This window comes from Notechis scutatus, chromosome 1 (assembly GCF_049901735.1).
Source record: "Notechis scutatus isolate UNSWTSFEM ecotype Mainland chromosome 1, rNotScu1.2, whole genome shotgun sequence".
Classification (NCBI taxonomy): domain Eukaryota; kingdom Metazoa; phylum Chordata; class Lepidosauria; order Squamata; family Elapidae; genus Notechis; species Notechis scutatus.
In genome coordinates, this window is record NC_142009.1 from 241,311,611 (window position 1) to 241,329,134 (window position 17,524).

The 17,524-nt window shown below is 37.6% G+C and overlaps 1 protein-coding gene across 5 annotated transcripts in view; it reads right to left on the reverse strand.

Moving 5' to 3' along the window:
* Window positions 1-13,955: 13,955 nt before the first annotated feature.
* The window catches only part of NAP1L4 (nucleosome assembly protein 1 like 4), a 33,585-nt gene continuing 30,016 nt past the window's right edge, over window positions 13,956-17,524 (reverse strand). For all 5 annotated transcript variants that reach the window (XM_026668291.2, XM_026668293.2, XM_087950888.1 and 2 more), the window contains one exon: window positions 13,956-15,466. In XM_026668291.2, the coding sequence (XP_026524076.1) occupies window positions 15,428-15,466 (39 nt within the window). In that variant the 3' untranslated portion in view covers window positions 13,956-15,427. The remainder of the gene's footprint in view (window positions 15,467-17,524) is intronic.

The following is a 17,524-nucleotide window of genomic DNA, read 5'->3' on the forward strand; positions in this document are numbered from 1 at the left end:
TCTATAGACTAAATCTGCAGCCTTCCCCACCCCACTTCTGAACCTTCCCCCCACCCCCCATGTTAAAAAGGGGCTGGTAGGAAGACAAGATGATGTTCAATACCTAATTCACTTACAGTTTGGAACCGGGGAGGAATTCTAACAAATTTAAAATATCCCATACTCATCTCTTGTTTTTTTAGCCACTTTTATGGAGTGTAGAAAATTATTTTACTTATAGAAACAGCCATTTCTCTGCTTGCATAAGGTTCTTGAGATTAAAATTCACGTACTGCCTATTGGAGAGAAATTAAGACTTATTATTTTCAGGGGAACCTATTTCCAACTAGATGACCCCTTTTCTGGGTCATATAATTCTATGGGTATTAGCTTCTTATGAAAGTGTCCTCAAACCCCCACAATGTTGGCATATTATGTGACGCACATTGTTTTTTAAAAAATAATAATTTGGAACAGCAGTGAAAGCTTTCCCATTGTCATGCACTAATTCGCTTGGAGAAGACTGAATTAAAATTATCTCTAATTAGCAGCACCCGGTCAGCATATTGTTGTGCAGTGTAATTTCCTCAATGCATCACTCAGGCTTTTGAGATACCACTAGAAGGGTGTCTAGCATCAGCAATCCTGATTAATTATGTGGTGCACAATTAAACAAGAGTCCAAGAAAACCTCCAGGCCAGCCTTTCTCCCCACTCACCCCACAGAGAAAGGGGCTCAGGTTTCTTTGATCAAAGTCTATTTGAGAGGAAGCTTTGATAAGTTCCAGATGCCATCACAATTGCCTTTCTCTCCTGTCTCTGTTTTGGAACTGCAGACCTAAGTCCCTGGTCCATCATTCCATAGCTTCACTAGCTTAACATTTTGACTATTTCACAGAAATAATGTCTTCATCAGAATGTTCCTGGGGAAGGAGGCGAGAAGGATGATAACTTAGTATTTTTCCATGTGTGTTATTTTTAAAAGCTCCAGAATACAGAATGTTTTAATGAATCAGAAGAGATTTACTTGATGAAAACGTTAAACAGATTACAAATGATTCCCATAAGTAGAAACTGGGCATTAAGATAATTGGATGTCAGGTCAGTTTTACCTGTCTGTTCAAGGTAAAGGTAAAATCATGATGACTGCACCAAGGTATCTGTCTTTCTTGGCAACATTATGGATCTATTTGCCTTTGCTGTTTGCCAGGAAGTCTTTCTAGTCCAGCATTAGCTTTCAAGATTATTTAGTCAAATACTGTACTGCTACTTCCTGAATTGCTAATCTGTTAGAGTACTGGGTATGAGTACTATTAATGTGTTTCATTTTTTTTGGTAAATTACTTCAGGAGCTTAAAGCAGTGCACATAGCCCTCCCTCTTCCACTTTTCCCCATAACTATACCAAGATAGGTTAGACCAAGAGAGAATGATTGGGCTCAAAATCACCCAGTGGCCTTCCATGGATAACAGTGGACTAGAACCTGTTCCAACATCTTAACTGCACATCACACTGGCCTCCTTTGGTTCAACTATGGTAACTTTCTATTCCCATAAAGTCAATTGTTGAGCATCAGCATAGCCCAGCCAAACCTAATCTAGGATACCTAGCAGTTTTAATTATAGCTATTAACGATCTGCTTGGAAGTTGGGTTGGGTTGTCTGTCTCAAGGCTTCTTCCAAAAACAATTAGTGGTACAGTAGAACCCAGGGCAGCCAATGTTGGGCAATGTGCAGCTCTTGTGATACTGAATCCTGATTTAGGGAACAAGGAGAATTTTAATCCAGCATATTTGGAGGAGTAGAAGATGCTCACCCTTGGAAAGACAAAAAGAAAAAAGAAAAACAATTGCATCAGCTTAATTGAATCCAACCTCATTCTGCCATGGTTAGACCTAAAGCATCACTTGGATGAAGCTGTGAACACCTGGGAATCAAAACACAACAGCACGGGGCTTTCTGCAAAGTTGCTTCCTTATTTAGCATCGTAGAATTACAGGTTCAAGCAAAGACTGTCTTTCGGTGGTTGTTTACTATTAACACAGGTTTAAAATACTCCGTCTTTCAGTTATCAGCGTACTGTACAGATGATAAAAAGAGGAAAACTACAGCGTAAGCGCACAAAAATCAAATGACTAAAATACCTGGGTGAGATTTGAATGAATAAAACTTGCTATGCTGCCATTACTGGGGTGGGGGGATTTTTCCATAGCTGGAGGCTCACAGCTGAGATGGCTATGACACTAAAATTATCAAGAGGGGTACTGCTTTTCAGTATGGGGGGAAAGGCCTTTGCAACCTTTGGGCCCCATACCATTTAGGACTTTAAAACCTAACCCTAATTGCACATGATAACTGCTGCAACACTATTACATGTACAAAAATGAACCATCCACAATGGAGGAATGGTTGGTAAAGATGGTACAATTAACATATGCCGAATTAATTTGTTTCATTAGGGAAAGAACGATAAGCACATTTATTAGTGATTGGGAACCTCTTATGGACTTTTTACTGAAGAAAGAAAAAATGAACTTGTAATTAGAGAAGGTACACTATGGAAAGTTGGAAATTATAATGTAACATCATGGGTGGGATCCGACAGGGTTAACTACTGGTGGCGCGCCTGTAAATCGTCATCAGCATGCTGCGTGCAGAGAAGCAGCCTTTCAAAAGCCCCTTTTTCCTGCTTTTAAACTGCGGCTGTGCCTCGCATGGCAGCTGAAGTTGAAAAAATCAGGAAATAAAGGTTAGGTAAGAGCCCAGGTGGGCGGGTGGGCAAAAACATCAGCAGACATAGAACCGGTTCTATGTCTGCTGCTATTCAGAGCTACCGGTTCTACAGAGGTGGACAAAACCAGTAGAAACCCACCCAGGCATGATATTCCCTCTGAAAAAAATTGGGGCCGCCAAAAGAGACCCCCACCACCGCACGCCAAGAAATCGCTGCCCAGCTCCTTCGCACCGCCTGCCTCGCACCGCCGCCGTGCACCGCCCGCCCGGCACTGCCTGCCCGGCCTCTCGACGCGTGCCGGGAAGGAAAGGCAAACCAGGAGCCGCTGCTGCTTGCAGCGCCGCCGCGCTCTTCCTTTGCCTTTCCTTCCTGAGGCAACACGGGACTGAGCCACGAGGCACCCTGTATCGGGGCCCACCCTGTATATTAAGGGTAACATATAAATTCATTTATAACTACGTAATATTAAAAGGCAGTTTTTTATAATCCTTTTTCTTTATCTGTTCACTTTTTTCTTTATTTCTTCTCTAAAATTAGTATTGTTTTTATCTTGTTAAAATTTTATTAAAAATTACATCCACACAATTGCACACACTAGGACGTTGGTGTAGTTAGTCTTGATTATAACATGTATAGATAAGGAAAGATTTCAATAAATATTCCTTGGTAAAGAAAAGACTTTGGATCAGACATAATGAGGTCTTTCAGGAACCAGTACAGCTGAAAGAAACAGGTATACCCTTCTCCGTTATTAAAAGGGAATGCAAGCAACGTTGCACAGTAGTATGGTAGATATCGGATCTCCTTAGATAGCTGTAACTCCTGCATTACAGAATGTTCAGTGATGTTCTTGCATGGCAGCGAAATATCACTGGGCCAATTACATAAAGACTTCATTGTGTGCGTCTCTTCAATTTCTTTTTATATTTTTCAATACATTTGGAATCTATTCAGCTTTTAATTCCACATTGTCTTCTTGCAGCCTGGCCCTAAATTCTGCTTAGGGTAAGAAACCAAGTCCAGGTAAGTTCAAAATATTTATTAAGCCAACATAAATTGGGGACTTTGTTTTTTCTTTGCACCCAAGGGCTACAAAATTCCTAAATGTCACAATGGAGATTTGGCCGAGACTATAGTATTGGATGCCAATCTGATTGTGAAAACTTTGAATCATATCAGATAGATTCATGCCACCAGCAGGTTTTTTTCTTTTAAGTCTTTCATTTCCCCCAAACTAATGTCAGTGTATTATATGCTGCCCATTAATAAAGGAGAAAATAGGAAAAGAAAATCCTGAAGAGGTGGGGGAGGGGAGGTTTAAAAACGGACCAGGGTCAGTAAAAATACTGTTCTATACTAGTAATAGTAGCATAGTAGTTATGGTAATAGTACGCTGCTAGTAGAAATAATAAAGCATAGAAGTAGAAGTACAAGTGAACATTGTGCAACACCAACAGTAAGAGAAGTAGGATATAGTATAGATCAGGGGTGTCAAACTCACGTCATCACGGCAGCATCACGTGATGTATTGTGACTTTCCCCCCACCTCGGCTAAACTGGGCATGACCAGTGCTTGACGCATCTGGACCACGGGCCACGAGTTTCGCAGTCCTGGTGTAGATGTTAGAGAATGAATCAATACACATATCTGTATATTTCACTTTTGTATCTTAGATATACAGTATTTTCTGAAATAAACTATCTCCCTTATAGAAAATCTAAGTCTAGGGTTCAATGCTTTTGTGGATCTTTTGAGTTTGAACTGGGTATAACTAAAAAAGAACTTGTGACACAGATGTTATCGGGTAATACTAACGGGATCGGATCATCATAGGATATTAGCTGTTCCAAGTAAAGCTGTCCTTTGCAATTGACCAATTGTCGGTGCCGATGATGCTCAAGTGATGCTCCAGATGTTTAAGGATCACATTCAAGGCACCTATTACTATTAATACTATCATTGCTTTCTTTTGCCAGTTGTTTTACTTCTATTTGCAGGTCTTCGTATATTGTTATTTTCTCCAATTCTTTCTCTTCTCTTCTGCTGTCTTCAGGTACTGCAATATGCACTAACCAGACTTTTGCCTTTATTGACAATTGTTACTTCTGGGGCAGGTTATGCGGAAGGTGCTTGTCTGTTTGATTTCTAAAGACCCCGAGCACTTCAGCTTCATTTTCTATTACTTTCTCTATTGTGTTGTCCCACCAGTTCTTGTTTGCAGGCAATAGATTTCTTGTGAGGTATCCTAATGTGCCATTGATGTACTTTGCCCTGTGTCAGTCTGTACGATCTTACAGCAGTTAATAAGATGGTCCACTGTTTCTTCAGTTTCTCTGCAGAAAATGCAGGTTCTACTTCTTTTGCTGTTGATCTTCATATGCGTCAAGTTCTTCCCAGGAACCTATGATTGTTGTATTGTACTGGTATAGTATACAGTACATGCAGATCCAAGTAGTGTGGTCTTTTGTCATTGGCAGATGGAAATGTTGTCAAAGGACAGTTTTTTTGAAGTGTCACCCAAGGCCTTCTGGTTTGGCACCCAGTGTGCCGATAACCTTTGCACCACCATGGCCAGCATATGCCATAATCTTTCAGCTTTGATTTTTGGAAGTTTAGAATGTTCTCCAGTCCTTTTGTCTTCTAGTCTCCCTGGTATTTTTTATTTTATTTTATTTTGTCAAGTGATTATAAGATAACAGGTATAAGTATAGTTATGAATACACGAAATGGATGCATATAATGAAAAAAAGAGAAAAAAGAAACAATAGGACAGGGACGGTAGGCACGTTGGTGCGCTTATGCATGTGTGTAGATAATTGTGGTATTGCCACAATTATCTACACACCTTCATTTTAACCAGTTAAATTTGGTGTGTTATACATCAAGACTTTAATAGTTTGTATTCAGAATTATTATTCATTGCCTTGGCAGCAATGAGAACCTCAGGTAGGTCTTACTTTTTCGGTTATTTTATGTAATCTCTGTTGCAATTTTGAAATGCAGCATTCTTCTTATGCATCACTCAGACATTTTAAACTCTGAATCTACATGCCAACATTTACCGTTTATTTTTTCAATGTTAAATACATTTCCTTCAGCAACCATGGGAGAAGCCACTCCTTTATCCAGATTCCCTGGATGGTGACCCAGACTTTTATAATTTGGCTCTGATATAACTCATGATTCATGCTTCCAGCCCATCCCAACCTCCTTTTTTTCCATCATCTCTCTCTCTGCCCTGCCCATGTAGTGAAACTAACAAAATGCCTTGTCAGTTTCACCAATGCTGTGTCCATTTATTACAGACATCAGGGAGCAAGTGGATCATTAGTACATCCCCTAGGGCAGGGGTCCCCAACCACCAGTCCGCGGACCGGGACCGGTCCGTGGAACAAGTCCTACCGGGCCGCTGGCTTGCTGGGCGCCGCCATCTTTTTTTGATGAAAAAGTGCTTCCGGTGAGCTTTTCCGGTAGAAAGCTCACCGGAAGCACTTTTCATCAAAAAGATAGCGGCACCAGCGTTCGTGAGCTTTTCCGGTAGAAAGCCATTTCTACCGGAAAGCTCACGAGCGCATGCCGCCATCTTTTTGATGAAAAGTGCTTCCGGTGAGGTCACCGGAAGCACTTTTTCATCAAAAAAAGATGGCGGCGCCCAGCTAATGCCGGTACCAGGCCGCGCCATAAAAAAGGTTGGGGATACCGGGCCGCGGCGTAAAAAAGGTTGGGGATGACTGCCCTAGGGAACGAACAGAGCAAAAGAGCTGTAAAGTGTGTGCTTTACAGCTCTTTTGTGAAGGAACATGCTTTTTAAGCTGAAAACCCAGAAACAAAGTTAAAATTACACCGCATCCTTTATGTTTTTCACCAACAAGGAACAATTTATGTGAAATTATACTTGGATGGAACTAATTTCTGGAGAGAGGTTTCATCGCATATTTGCCTGCTTTCAATTTAGGTCTAACTCTGCAGAACTAGCATGCATTCATTTGCACACACATAAACACACTTCATTATAGAAAGGCAACTTTGATGGAGATTTACTATTAGCAGTGTGCAGGTATGAGGAGAGAAGTTGGACTTAATGTTTCTTCCCACTTCCCATATTCCTATTCAAATAACACACATATATCTTCATGGCATCTTTCATCACAAGGTTCAGTTCATGGGTAGATACATTTTTTTGACTGCTTGCAATAGACAGTCACAGGATAGGAAGTGCAAAATTTGGATTACTGAAAGATTTGTTAAAGTATCTACTCCCTTCCCTACTTTAGATTTCTTCTGTCTTTCTCGAATTGTTTCTAAATAATATTAGAGCTATTTTATTTTCACATTATATGCAAATGTATTATCACGAAATGCATTTTCTCAACAAGGACCACAAACGAGAGATCTAAAAATGATTCCCAAATCAAAAATTGGGTATGGTCTTTGGTGTACTCTGAAGGAGTCTAAGAACAGTATTATCAAGCAATGGATTTTACTTTAAACCCCTCCCCCCAATGCCTTTTCCCAGGGACCAAAATGGCTGATTTTTCTTCTGAGCAAATCAGAGGAGAATCCTTTTTTAAAGAAGTGACACTCTGACTAGTCCCAGAGTGCAGATTTGTTCAGAACATAAGATTAAGGATAAACTTTGAAATGTCTTGCAAATATCATTGGTGCAATAAGGAACCAGTGGGCTGAAAATAAGATATTTGTTGGAAGCAAGAGAGAGAGAGAGAAAGAATTAGCTTTGTTTCGTTGCTCTGTGCTTCCCTGCCCTTTTTATTTCTTGAAGAACAGGTATGGGATTATAGATCACTTTACAAACCAGTAAAAAGACATTATTGTATAAACAGGACAATAGTTAGAGGAAAAGGGAAGTAATTTGATCATTTGGAAGTCTCCTTGTGAGAACATACGTAAATCACTTCATGCTGGCAGAGCCACCGCTGGCAGGCCTGGCTCAGCCTGAGTATCTTCAATAAGACACTATTTGTCAAGATGCTCAAACATGTAAAATTGGCCCTAAAGCATTTCCTGCTCCATCTTCTTTGCAGCAACTAAATAAAGGCCCTTTTTAAAACACACCCAAAAGAATGTGGTTGCTTTTCTCAAGGAAACAATTCTCTAATCTTTTCTCAACTCTCTGATGCTGTAGAAATATTATTGGGCATCAAGCTATTTGTAGCCTACCAAGATTTCGTGAACTTTTAACCTATATGCTGAATATATACATTGAGAGAAGCTGGATTGCAAGAAGGCAAGTTTTAAATTGATGGAAGTAATTTTCAGTAATCTGTGCTGTGCTTAGATCATTGTAACAGCTGAAAATGCAAATAATCTTTGAACTCTGGTAATGAAAGTCAAATAGTACATTGGAAAATGAAATTAAACATAACGAAGAGCAAATTAATAATGTATATAGCAACCAACCTTAGAAATGACAATAAAGATATAGAAGTGTTATATAGCTTTGCCAGAATAATTTGGGTCCCAATTCAAGCCAGTGTTACACAAGAACAAATGAGAATGAAATCAACATGCTGAATGGAAATGATTTATTCATCTTCTAGAGCAGAGGTTTGCTTTATGGGTAGCCACCCTGTTAGGGATATACAAATAGTTTTATAATGAAAGAGTTTTTGATGTTGATATGTAGATTGAGGTATTTGCCAGGGGTTTCGATTATGAGCTGTATATTAGATGTATTTGGATATTGTCCTGAGGACATGAAGTCCAAAAGAGATCACCCTCAGATGCTTAGATGCCTTTCTAAGTATGGATTTATTGTGAGCGGTCTGGTATTGTGATTTTATCTTGAGGGCATTCCATCTGATAGGCTGTAAATTGCTGGTGGATCAGAGGTGGTTTGGGAAATGTTTGACCTGGCTAGAGGGTGATTGAGACAGTATGAAGAATAAAGTTAAGAGGAAGTATCTGATCTCTTATAATCTTCCCATAGCTTTTACTTTTTACTACTGACAACAGTGAAATAACTAGCAGTCAAGAAATATACTACATTTGCACTCAGCAGGAGAGCAATTTAAGTCTTTCAAAAAGGTACTTGGATGCTATGATTGTCCGGCTCAGAGTTCACTCTGAGGCTGTCAGCTCAGAATATGCCTCGCAGCAAGTCAGCTGGCCACTTCACCTTATCTCTGTTGCTGCTGGATCTGTATTTCTGCTTGTGTGCTGGCAGATGGCTTTGGAATGACTCAGCTGAGGATGGATTCTGCAACAACTACAGCGATGGAGGATGGATTTTGAAACAACTGCGGGGCTGCTGGAAATGGCTTTTTTCATGTATTGATGTGGTGCATATTGTTAGAGGGGGTTGGGGCACATATAGGTGGTAATTAAGCCTTAGGTTAAAACATGGTGAAGGTGGCACCAGGTGGGGATCAGTTAGTGGTGGTTGGAATTGGATAGGGATATAGACATGTTATAGGGTTAATAGCATTTAGAGATAATGGGTTAGGCATGGCCAGAATTAGAACTGCTATAGGCCTGAGTGTGGTGTGGTGTGGTGTGTCTCATGATAATGGTAATAAAAGGAAAGGGAGCAAACTCAAACCCAACTCTAACCTTGCCTGGCTTTTAGCCTTTCTTGTCAGAGAAGAGTATTTGTTGTTTGCTGAGCTAATGAATAAACCACCATTGTACTACAAAGGAGTTGGAGTTTGTATTCATTTCAGGACAAATCTTCAGTACTCAAGGACTGGCTGAGAATGATGTGCCTTTATCTACAACTTTAGAAATAATTCACTCTATGATATGCTTTTGCTATGAAAGCAAAAGATTTTTAAGAAGTAGGACAGGAAGAATATTGATGTTTTTGAACTTTGGGGTTGGAGAAGACACCCAAGAATGTTATAGCCAAGAAAACAAAATCCAAATCCAAATCATACCAGAATTCTCACCTGAGGCAGAAATGGCTCATCTCAAAATATATCCTGTACATATTACATGAAGACCCAATTAAATTGAGAAATTTATAATGCAGTAAAAAGTGGAAAGAATGACCACCAACAAAGTGGATGTTGATTACAATAGCGGCACCACTGGAAGATCTGAAAACCACACTGGGGGAGAGCAAGCTTTATCTTGGAGGAGGTCTGTTATCAGCTTGCTATATCAGCTGTATATAATTCACTACCTTAAGCCTGTTCACTTTACTGCCAAAAATGAAATTTTCATTAGCGTTGTTTGGGAAAAGAAAGGCCAAATCTTTAAAAATTTCACTCCCTTATTAGTTAGTGAATTAGCAACAAAGTAATCCTTGCATTCTGTCTCAAGTGGACCTGATCTATGGAGAAGTACAGGAAAACCCCAAGGAAGTAAAATAAAATCCAGTCACAACACTGTATCCTCCATTAAGTTTAGTAAGTGGTTGCAGCTCCCATCAAACTTATGAAAGATTCCATTGCCAAAATACACTTTCCAGTTAAAATACCTTGGGCAAAGTAATTTTATGTTGTCTGGTTCAATTCTTCCTTGAAAAGTTCACCCAGTTCACTGTGTGCTGTATTGTACTTCCAAAGTAATATAGTTAGTACAGCTTTCCCCTTATTTGGCAAGTTCCAGAACTGATAGACAACTGAACTAGTATTCCCTGTGGTTAGGAATTCTGGAAGTTTGACACCAGGGGTGTCAAACTGGATTTCTTCCGAGGGTCGTATCAGCATTGTAGTTCTCCTCGGTAGGCCAGCTGGGGGTGAGGGTGGCAGACAGGATGGAAACCTCCTGCAGCACTCTGCTGGCCAAAAAAGGGCAGCAGGGGCCACACACAGCCCCCCCCCCATGCCCCATTTTGGCCAGCAGAAGCACCACAGGCCAGTCCTTTGATATTTCCAGGCTGGTCCTGTGGGCCAGATCTAAGCACCCCACAGGCTGAACCCGGCCCAAGGGCCTTGAGTTTGACACCCCTACACCAATACATCTGGTTGGGGAAAACTGCATAAATAACTCATGCTGTTTCTTAGACTATTGATGTCTTATTTCTATCCCTGCTTCCCCTCAGATACATCAGCTTCTCAGACCTTCATAAAACTAATATTTGCACTTTTCCTGGCAAACTTTAAATACTGATGCACTCCTAAACAGTCGATGAGTTAGGTAATTACCACACAGGTCACTCAGGGAAAGAGAACCCTGGCTTCAAGATGTTCCTGAATCACTCAACTTCTGTTCCCAGAATTGCTCGACACTGACTGGAATGATCAGAACTGCTAGGTACTGTAATTCATTTAACTCTAGAAAGCTACAAGTTCCATATCCATACTATAGACAATATTCAAACATTCAACATAATCATTAAGATATACAGCAAACCTGATTCACAACGGTGTGCAATGGAAAGTCCAGTGTTTTCTAGGAAATTATTGGAAGGAATCCTGCATTATTTTGCAAAGCAGCAAACAAAACAATTAGAACAAAATGTCTTCCTCTTAGACCAGACTAAGCATAATACTTCTCCACTGTTGGATGAATATCTGTTTGGCATTGTCTGAAGAATTGCTATTTCCCAGGGTAACTAAGAATAACATGACTCTTCCTGTTTCACTGTCAGAATCAAAAGGAGCATTTTTTTAAAATTTAAGCTTCCTTAGTTACAGGAAGAGAAGCATATCAGTTGTTTGAACACAAACCCAGCAGCATTCAGCTTGAGAGCCCATTGTTCTCCTATATACAGAGATGAAGGATGAGAGTGCTGTTCTCCTGCTTGCCTAATTTATAGCTTCTCTAATTTTGCCAAATCTTTTTTTGAATGCCATCTATACATTTATCATTTTAGCATATTTAAATACAATAACTATTATCAAAGCTTCATTTTTTAAAATAAAAGGACTTTACCCGAACTTGACTGTATATGGAATTCAACTATTAGTTTCAGCCAATTTTTAAGATAAACCAATAGAAAATACAGTCCAGCCTCGAAAAGACTTTAGATTCTTGGCCAATGCTTTGAAACTTCAACAATTTTAGCTTTACTGGCCCAAGTTTTCTAAAGTAAAGCATATGAATCAGCCCCTTCCCATATTTAGAATAATTATTTCAACTTGACTTTCCCCAAGACAGCTTTAAAAAAAAAAAAACCTTAAAAGGGCTGCTTTTCAATTTTGAATGTTGGGAATGGAAAGATATTGCATCAATGGAGCTCCCGTAATTATGTGAAATGCAGTTTATTATGGTTGGCAAACTCGTTGGGATGGGTGAGCAAGTAAGCAAAAAATAAGCTAGTTTGACTATGTAACATGTCAACTAGGCTTAGAGTTTGTCCTAAGCGAATTGAAGTTAGATAGAACCTGCTTGTGTCTGTATTAATGGGAATTGACTCAAAATATAGAATTATGATTATATTTGTAGCCATGTCAGTTACTTTTTATCAAGTTATATGGTGGATTCCCCAATAGAGATACATGGAACTCTTTAAGATTTAACTTTTCAAGCTCAGTACTATATTTGGTTCAACTGGAAGTTTTCCTGTAATTTTAATAAACATGTTTATTCAAGTCTTTGTAGACTGCTATATTGGATATATTATAAACTCTACTAAAGATAACTTGTTTGGAAAAGTATGAGGAGCTGGTTATTAACCTAGAGCCATCATTTTTTAGGTATTTGTTATTACCCAATTTCCCCACCACCCCCTAATGTTTTAGAATAGATTTTGGAAACTTTTTTCTGTATTATTCTTTGTTGACAGCTCTTATAAAGGGTTCTATCTAGCTCAATATCATGCACTAAATTCCTTTGTGAAAGTCACGCAAAGACACGAGGATAACAGTCTCCTGCTATTGAAGGTATTTATATGGACAATAAATCTGAAAGGAGAATGTAGCAGGTAACAACTGAAAAAGGAGTTCCCAAGTGCTATTTAACTTAATAGATATATTCAAACTGAGCAGCCAAACTATATCCTGCATGGTACTTAGAGACCATTTTTCATTGTTGCACTAAGATATAGCCCAACTTACTCATGGCAAAAATACCAAATTTAACCTTCACAAACCATAGAAAATTGCATACAACTGTGGAGGGGGGACCCTATAATCCAGCCACAAATACTTCAATCTGAAAATAAGAAAATCAGCGAACAATGTACCGTAAATTAGCAGCCAAGCAATATTGTAAACCACTGAATTATGAGATAATTAAAGCTAGGCAAAAATTGCCCATTTGTATTTTCATCTGTCCCTTTGAGTATTCTGGAAGTTATTTACTATCTTGCTATTAATATAAAGTTTCTTACTTACAGGTTTACTGAAAAAAAGGAACTAAAAAGTAGTATTTTTATTTGCTGTTATTTACACAAGGAGAAAAAAGAAACTCAATTATTCTATTGATAAGATACAGAACACATAAAGAATTTACTCTGTTTCTCATCAAAATGCAAAACTCTAACTGGATTATTTTCTTCCTGGAAGTTTACTTACATTTATAAAGACAGTTTTGGCTTGTTAACCAACTACATTTTGAATAATTATTAGCATTCTTACTTATGAAGATGGATAGAATCTCTTTTCTCATCAACCATCAATTGCCTTCCAAAGATCCCAACAATACAAAAATGTACATTTATTTTCTTCTGATACATTTATCAAGGTTTCAGTTGAGGTGAACAGAGATACTCTATTCTGACCTGTCTGTGTTAGAATCAGACAGCTATACAAGAATTTCTTCACAGCTGCAGATACTACACTAGAGGTGTTTTAAGATATATTACAAAATTAGAACTGCATCAAATCTCCAGCCTTCCCCCCTCCCCCCCCACTTTTTTCCTATTTTACAATTTCCTTCCTCCTATTTTGCTAGTTCTTTTGCTTAACATGTATGGAATTAATAATGTGTTCTATTTTGTAACCCTGGGGTTTTTTCAAAAAGTAAAAGTATTATTCTACTTCTGATTTTTGTTTAAATTGCCAAGAACAGCCATTATTTCTGTTGAATTCTACCAGTCTTTTTTCAAGTCTATTCCCTACAGTAGTGCTTCTTATTCCTGGTAACTTTAAGATTTGTGGACTTTAACTCCTAAAATAAAACTCAGACATCTTAAAAGTTGCCAAGGCTGAGAAACACAGCCCTAAAAAACTCAATATTCAACTGAGTCCCACAACCAAAATAAGTTACTATATATACAGGGAAATTTACAGCTGAAATCTCAATAGGGATCCATGTGATTAGTTGCTCTGTCACACACTGATGAATGTGACAAGAAAATGTCATGAATTGATAGAGAAACTATCAGGACAATACGCTTCATGTTTCACAACTTTAATAGAATATTCTAACTATTCTGTACAAATTGAAAACACAGTATTAAGTTACAAATGTATAAGATAAGGCTGGAGCACTCTCTACATGCCTGGTAACAGCATTCACACAATTGGTAATGAAGTGTTGCCATAAGCTGGCATTGTATGTTTAAGAAAGGCGAAACTGTATTCTGAATATTCTTCGGAAGGATTCTGGAGCTTTAAAAAAACATGAAAATGTGGAATGGAGTGACTTGATATTGCAAATAAACATCAGAACTATGCACCCAGGATGTATTTATATTTTTCCAATTATATGATATAGCTTTCACAGGTCCAAATTGGATCATCTTCCAATTTATCCAGAACATTATTTTCCACATTTGTGTGTAGTTTCACTTTATCTTTTGTTTAATGGAAGCCATACTTTGCTCTGTCCTCTGAATTCCAATCCTGTAATTTGCATTTGATGGCTAAACCATCACCAAGACCAACTGCACTTGGCTTAAAGGTTGAATACAAATTACAAAATGTTGGTTCAGTGATTACATCAAACTCTAGTCTGTTCTTACAGTTGAAGGAAGATTAAAAGTGAAGTTGTACCCAACAGTGGAGAACAAGCATATAAAGTTGCAGCTTATGTTCAAGCTTCAAACCTTTGTCTGCCGAGCATAACTAAGGCAAACCAGGGATATATACTTAAAGTGCTGCAACCTTCTCAACATAGCGAGCCCACATCAGGCTTGTTGTTTTGAAATGTCTGAGAAGCAATCATTTTCTTGAGTAAAGTATGAGTTTTTCACATACAAGTACCCATAGTTTATAAACAGGATTCTCTTCAAGTATTTTAAAACTATTAAAAGTACTAGTTCACCAAAGTACTTAAAAATTAATAAATAAGGTGAACAACTAAATGTTTCTCAACCACTCCTTTCTTCAAATATAAAGGAAATGTTATTTTCCATTTAAAATTAGTGAAAATGACAATGTTTTAAGGTACTCTGCAGCACTAATCTGTCTGAATGGCTACAGGAGATTTATTTTAAAGGGAAAAGATCTACCAGAAGGCATATTGCTTTATTTGTTTTTACTGTATTTTATTAATTTAATAGTCTAAATATTCCTATTCCATAATATTTTGACAAAAACTTACCTTGTGTTGAGGGTAAGTTTTTCAAAAAGGCAATTTTTTTTTAATTTAATGGAAAAGCCTACAGAGACAGTTGAGCTAAATTGTACCAAAGGCTGTAGAGTGTGCTTTAATTAAACCTCATATTTCTCAAATGCATTAAGTTGCCACTGTACAAGTTAAGCAAAAATAAGAAAAGAATTAGTGAAAATCATGCATTTGAAAACAATTTAGTTTAAGCATTGTTAATAAGATTGTGCTGCAGTAATGGAATTTCCTGAACTGCAGGCCAGGTATCCAAATATTGTTACAGGCTGTTCAAATATCACTCTGAAGTGGTATTTCCTTATTGTTGTTTGCATTCAGCAGGTTGACTGGCATCTTTCTGTTTAAAAATGAAAAGAAAAAAGAAAGAGATTTATGCAAAAGATACTTCAATATAATACTGAATTTAATTCAACATTACATTTAATTTTGTATTCATAACCAATACCAGAACTAAGATATGAAAATGTTTATTTGTAAAGTAATATTCAATATATTGTGCTTTGAGGGATGTAGATTATTCTTTATCCTAAAGGCAAGACAACCAGTTATTAAAGCTGTGCAGTGTTTTGGACCTAAAGTTACAATCAGAGAAGTGTTTTGTCTTCAAATTTGAAGCACTGCTTATTAGTTACCCCTATATTTTAGCCATTATAAAAATAATGGATAACAATAAAGGTGTATCATCCTTTTTCTTACAGTGGCTAGGGGCTCACTTATTCTTTTCAGTAACTGGTACAACAATCTGCGTTTTTACATTTTTACACCATTCCACCCTAAGATTTGGAATAAATAAATGGATGAATATCATTCAATGCCGCTTGACCCAGACCAACAATATCACACTCTCAGATCATTGTTCAGAGAGGAGTCTTCCTTGGTTAAAAACAACAACACAACCCTATTTTTTAAGGTACTAGTCACAAAGAAACTTTTAAATTCCACCAAGACACAATTGGAACATCTCTCAAAAAAAGAAATAAAAACATAATCCCAGTTTTAAGAAAAAGCAAAATACCATAGGATCACATAAGAGTTTACTATCAGGGGCAAGCCCTGCAGAAAATACTGAAGAAAGAGAAAAAAAGGGAGAGTAATGTGAGAAGTAGTTTTTTATATCTACAATAAAGGATAAATTGGAACAAAAGGATCCTTTGTAGGCTATCCAAATTGTGCATTAATACAGGTATCCCTGATCTGCATAGTTTATTAAAGACAATTACAAAGAATCTTTAGTAAATGTTCCATTATTTTTAAAATTGCTTTAAAAAAAAAAGTTCTAAAGGAAAACCCAAGATTTTTTTTTTTTTATTAAAATATGAACAACCCATTTAAAGCCTTTCCTACACACCCCTGAATGGATAATGCAGAGGTTTAATAGTTATCATACTACCGTATGCACTGTATGCAGTGCACTGGGGGAATGAACCTTAAATCCAATGTCTTCTCTGCTTGTAAATTTCCCTGTCTGTTTTCCCTGCTGACTTTCTGGGGAAGCTAGCAAAGAAGATTTTCAAATGGCGATCACATGATCACAGAGCAACCAGTCATAAATACAAACAGATTACCAAGCGCCTGAAAAACAGTCATATGATGGGACAGTGCAACATTTTATAATGGCTGGAAGTGCTTTACATCCACCCACTCCAAAGCAATCATGACTGTCACTGACATTAAATGGCTAGCTATAAGTTGAGGAATACCTATATAGCATTTTCAGCTATGAGGAATATTGTTAAGGAATATTGTTAAATGAACAAAATTGTTGAAGTAAAGTAAGTTATGGAAGCTCCAGAAAAAAATATACACTAGAACTGCCAAAAAGCTGGTCAGATCTGCAAAACAAAACCCAGAGATCATTGCAAAAGGCCTTCTGAAAAGTTAAGCTAATACTACAGTAATTGTTCACAGGTCCATGGTACAGTACTGCTTTTGTAACGATCATCTGCAATGGAAAGCTGGTAGAAATTACTCTTTCTTCTGATCTCAACATCACTGCCTAATCTAATGCATGCACACACAAATATTCTGAAATAAAAATTGAACTGTTCAGCCATAACCACACAATATACATTTGTGGAAAAAATGATAACGCGTATGAAGAACATGATGGCTATTTTGAAAGGTAACAGTTTAAAATATACTTTCAAAGTGTTTAAGAACGCTTATAGAAAACACAGTTTTTAAAGTAGCCTTTACAGTTTAAACTTTGGTATCCCTACATGAAGTTCTTAAATTTATAATATATGTAAAATAAGGTAAAACATTTTCAAGCAAGGATTCTGCAAGGAAGAGTGGAAGAAAAATTCCAAAAGCAAGGGGAAAAAAACTCCCTACAACTTGTGACTTTCTTGATATTCGTTTGATAATTGTTAAAAGCTCAACTCATATCACTTAT